The sequence below is a fragment of the Protomyctophum bolini genome (assembly GCF_963924005.1).
Source record: "Protomyctophum bolini genome assembly, chromosome: 4".
NCBI lineage: Eukaryota > Metazoa > Chordata > Actinopteri > Myctophiformes > Myctophidae > Protomyctophum > Protomyctophum bolini.
The window spans coordinates 48381176-48385982 of NC_137865.1; the positions used below are offsets into that span (position 1 = coordinate 48381176).

At 47.0% G+C, this 4807-nt stretch overlaps 1 protein-coding gene across 1 annotated transcript; it reads right to left on the minus strand.

Annotated features, from left to right (window-relative positions):
* Positions 1–1840: 1840 nt before the first annotated feature.
* LOC308314641 (kelch domain-containing protein 3-like) lies at positions 1841–2902 on the minus strand (the record flags this gene model as incomplete). The annotated part of the gene is made up of 1 exon (XM_080762273.1): positions 1841–2902. The coding sequence occupies one exon, from the start codon at positions 2900–2902 to the stop codon at positions 1841–1843; it is 1062 nt and encodes a 353-aa protein (XP_080618399.1).
* Between the last annotated feature and the right edge of the window lie 1905 nt (positions 2903–4807).

Genomic DNA, 4807 nt, shown 5'->3' on the forward strand with positions numbered 1-4807 from the left:
AGTTCTGGCAGTTCTGTGCCGTCGCTTTCCATGACATTCGCCGATATGGTAGAAGAGGCTGATGGGAAACGGTCAAGCACTGAAGCACACAGTCATTCGTCACATGACCTCTGACCTTTAGGAACTCCCAATTATATGATTGTATGAATCATATTATGATCCACTCTATGCACTCCTGGGATCTTAGTAGCCTGGTTAACCCATTCTGAACGGGGACACATTATGGTGTTAGTCATGGCTGCCAGTTCCCACCTGATGTTGTGTGGGAGTTCAGACTGATCCAAACCGTACTGAATAACCGCTAGCTTACATAATGTCTTGAGGCTAGGACTGAGGTCTAAGACATACAGGTCACCTGGTCTGTGGTCTTCTCCAAAGAGGATGACGCGATCTCCCACCATGCAACAGCACATCCTATTCAACCTATGTGGGGGTGGTTTCCCCTTGGGCTCAACCTTCTTCCAGGAGAAGGTCTCTGGACTGAATTTCCACAGATCATTGAAGTACTTCTTACCGCGGCAACCACCACACATGTACAGCTCTCGGTTGTAGGTAAAGGCTGAATGATCCTCTCGTTCTTCTGGACGAAGCTGTGTAGAAGAAGGTGTGTCCAGCCAGTGGTTGGTCTCTGTGTCAAACACTCTGATGGTGTTGTAGTACTGACCCCCCCCTCCATAGCCTCCAAATACAAACATCTTTGTCCCGATGATGGTAGCAGAGTGACGTGATGCAGCAGGAGGTGGAGTTCCTCTGGTGTTGATTAAAGTCCAGACCATTGTGGTGGTGTCCAACTTGCAGATGTCATTAGTGTGTCTATTCTGAGTCCATCCTCCATAGATATACATGACCTTCCCCAAAACACAGGCTGAGTGGCCGTCCCTCCCCTTTGGAACAGTCCCAGAAACCTGTGGTTTGAACCATCTGTGGGCGTCGACATCAATTGCATAAAGAACATTGTCGTAAGGATAACCTCCCCAGAGGTAACGAGGATGACCTCCCCAGAGGTAGACGGTGTCTTCAATCAGAACAGCGGTGTGGCCTTGACGCCTTGAGGGAACCTCAAGGTGACGTTCTCTTCCAGGTGTCACTGCTGGGGTCAACTTCCTCCAGATCAAAGACTTTGTGTTGAAGACGTTCACATCAATCTTCTTCTCGTCGTCCGACCAGTCTCCTCCAAAGGAGTACACACAGTGTCTCACTGTCACCGCTCTTTGATTGGCTGTCTCTGGTCCTCTCAGACGCTCCGCCCAGCGTAACATTACTCACTATAGAATAAGTCCTATTGACCAGATGGTGTCCTATTGGTCGAGTCCTGCTGTGTAAAAGCATGGAATGTTCTCTGTCTTCACTTATATTGTTTCAGATGCACAAACGTCACGCACAGTTTGGCCAATCCGTGAAGCCGATGGTTTGGGTTTGACCAATCAAGGATGTCGATTGCGTGCTGACCTCCCTAATATGGTAAATTGATCACGATAGCAACTAGGGCTATATATGGTTGCTATGGAATTGAGGAAAGTGTCATACATATTTAGATATGTATGACAATTCTTGTGCCTGCCGCGTCTTAACGCGGTCAGTCCGTCACACCTCCTGACACGCTCCATATATGGGCCTTCTCCATATATGAAGACCAGAACACTGACCCTAACCCTGGATAGCCATACATGGAGAAGACTGCCACCGTGCCCCCGGCAAAACTGTCTTTTGATTGGCTTGCTGTTTTATTTTCCTCCTTTTCATTGGTCCCACATGTCAGTGTTGTTAGGGGGCCACGCCTGAAGGGGGAAAAAGGCCACTATTGGTTTTTTTACCGATTTATTTTCTTCTTCTATAACACTTATTTTTTTTGCAGTTCTGGCAGTTCGGTGTGCTGTCGCTGTCCATGAACCAGTTCCCACCTGATGTTGTGTGGGAGTCCAGACTGCTCCAGACCGTACTGAATAACCGCTAGCTTACATAATGTCTTGAGGCTAGGACTGAAGTCTAAGACATGCAGGTCACATGGTCTCTGGTCTGCTCCAAAGAGGATGACGCGATCTCCCACCATGCAACAGCACATCCTATTCAACCTATGTGGGGGTGGTTTCCCCTTAGGCTCAACCTTCTTCCAGGAGAAGGTCTCTGGACTGAATTTCCACAGATCATTGAAGTACTTGTTACCGCGGCGACCACCACATATGTACAGCTCTCCATTGTAGGTAAAGGCCGAATGATCCTCTTGTTCTTCTGGACGAAGCTGTGTAGAAGAAGGTGTGACCAGCCAGTGGTTGGTCTCTGTGTCAAACACTCTGATGGTGTTGTAGTAGCTGTCGTAGTACTGATCGAACGGACCCCCCCCATAGCCTCCAAATACAAACATCTTTGTCCCGATGATGGTAGCAGAGTGACAGTATGTAGCAGGAGGTGGAGTTCCTCTGGTGTTGATTAAAGTCCAGACCATTGTGGTGGTGTCCAACTTGCAGATGTCATTAGTGAGACTATTCCGAGTCCAACCTCCATGAATATACATGACCTTCCCCAAAACACAGGCTGAGTGTTTGTACCTCCACTCTGGAACGGTCCCAGACACCTGTGGTTTGAACCATCTGTGGGCGTCGACATCAAATGCAGAAAGAACATTGTCGTAAGGATAACCTCCCCAGAGGTAGACGGTGTCTTCAATCAGAACAGCGGTGTGGCCTTGACGCCTTGAGGGAACCTCAAGGTGACGTTCTCTTCCAGGTGTCACTGCTGGGGTCAACTTCCTCCAGATCAAAGACTTTGTGTTGAAGACGTTCACATCAATCTTCTTCTCGTCGTCCCGGGGGTCTCCTCCAAAGCAGTACACACAGTGTCTCACTGTCACCGCTCTTTGATTGGCTGTCTCTGGTCCTCTCAGACGCTCCGCCCAGCGTAACATTACTCACTAGAATAGGTCCTATATTGACCAGATGGTATCCTATTGGTCGAGTCCTGCTGTGTAAAAGCATGGAATGTTCTCTGTCTTCACTTATATTGTTTCAGATGCACAAACGTCACGCACAGTTTGGCCAATCCGTGAAGCCGATGGTTTGGGTTTGACCAATCAAGGATGTCGATTGCGTGCTGACCTCTACCTAATATGGTAAATTGATCACGATAGCAACTAGGGCTGTATATGGTTGCTATGGAATTGAGGAAAGTGTCATACATATTTAGATATGTATGACAATTATTGTGCCTACCGCGTCGTAGCGCGGTCAGTCCGTCACACCTCCTGTCACGCTCCATATATGGGCCTTCTCCATATATGAAGACCACGACACGGACCCTAACCCTGGATAGCCATACATGGAGAAGACTGGATCATCACCTAGATCTGCATTATATGTAGATACCTGATACCTGTCCATTCAAACTCTAGACGGGCCTTTTGACTGATACCCGTCTGGCTTCATACACCTGACCGTTGGTAGTTCCCCTCATCTGTGGGTGTCTGTGTTGTTGTAGAAAATATATACAAAACAAGTAAGACGCGCAAACGCGGGAAGCGAACGCAGCTCGTACATATTTGGGTTTTTTTTAAGTTAAGTTTTTGACCTGGCCCCTTTTGTGCCCATATATGGAGCTGAGTGATTTGTTTGTGATTGATGCAACACACTCCATATTTGGGTAACAGCGGGACAGACACACACACAGACAGACATGATCTGCTAGGTCTCATATAGTAAGTGCTCACTGAATTCGCAATAATCCCTCTCCTTCCAGATATCGGACAATTGAACAATTCCCAATAACAACAACCTCCTCTATTGTTGATGATTGACAGGCCCTTGCCTACGCACCTGTTTCCTGTACGCCTTACTCTAGGTGTGTGAAAGCTTTTCTCTACAGATGATTGACAGGCGAAATCACCCTAACAGCAACAACCCCGTAGACACATATTTTTCATTACAGTTGAAAAGGTCTCAGAACACACAGAAGAAGACCTGCCATGACTCACTGGAGTGGATTCAGAACACACAGAAGAAGACCTGCCATGACTCACTGGAGTGGATTCAGAACACACAGAAGAAGACCTGCCATGACTCACTGGAGTGGATTCAGAACACACAGAAGAAGACCTGCCATGACTCACTGGAGTGGATTCAGAACACACAGAAGAAGACCTGCCATGACTCACTGGAGTGGATTCAGAACACACAGAAGAAGACCTGCCATGACTCACTGGAGTGGATTCAGAACACACAGAAGAAGACCTGCCATGACTCACTGGAGTGGATTCAGAACACACAGAAGAAGACCTGCCATGACTCACTGGAGTGGATTCAGAACACACAGAAGAAGACCTGCCATGACTCACTGGAGTGGATTCAGAACACACAGAAGAAGACCTGCCATGACTCACTGGAGTGGATAAGAAGACCTGCCATGACTCACTGGAGTGGATATTGTTCTGTTAAAACTACAGGGATGTCCCGATTCAGATCCGATCCGATACCTCCATTTCTGCGTTAGCCGATACCGAAGACCGATACCAGTGTCGTGATCTCATGTTGTGTTTATAGCTATATATATATATATATATATATATATATATATATATATATCTCATGTTGTGTTTATAGCTATCTAGCTATATATCTTGTGTTGTGTTTATAGATATCTAGCTATATATCTCGTGTTGTGTTTATAGCAGACTCCTCACTCAAATGTGCACTTGCCGTTTGGGGCAACTCCAAAGCAAACTCCACATGTCCCAACATTTTATCCACCAGTGTCAACCCCTTCCTTACCCCTGTGTCGGATCGGTGGTTAGACTGGCATAGTGTCAACCCCTTCCTTA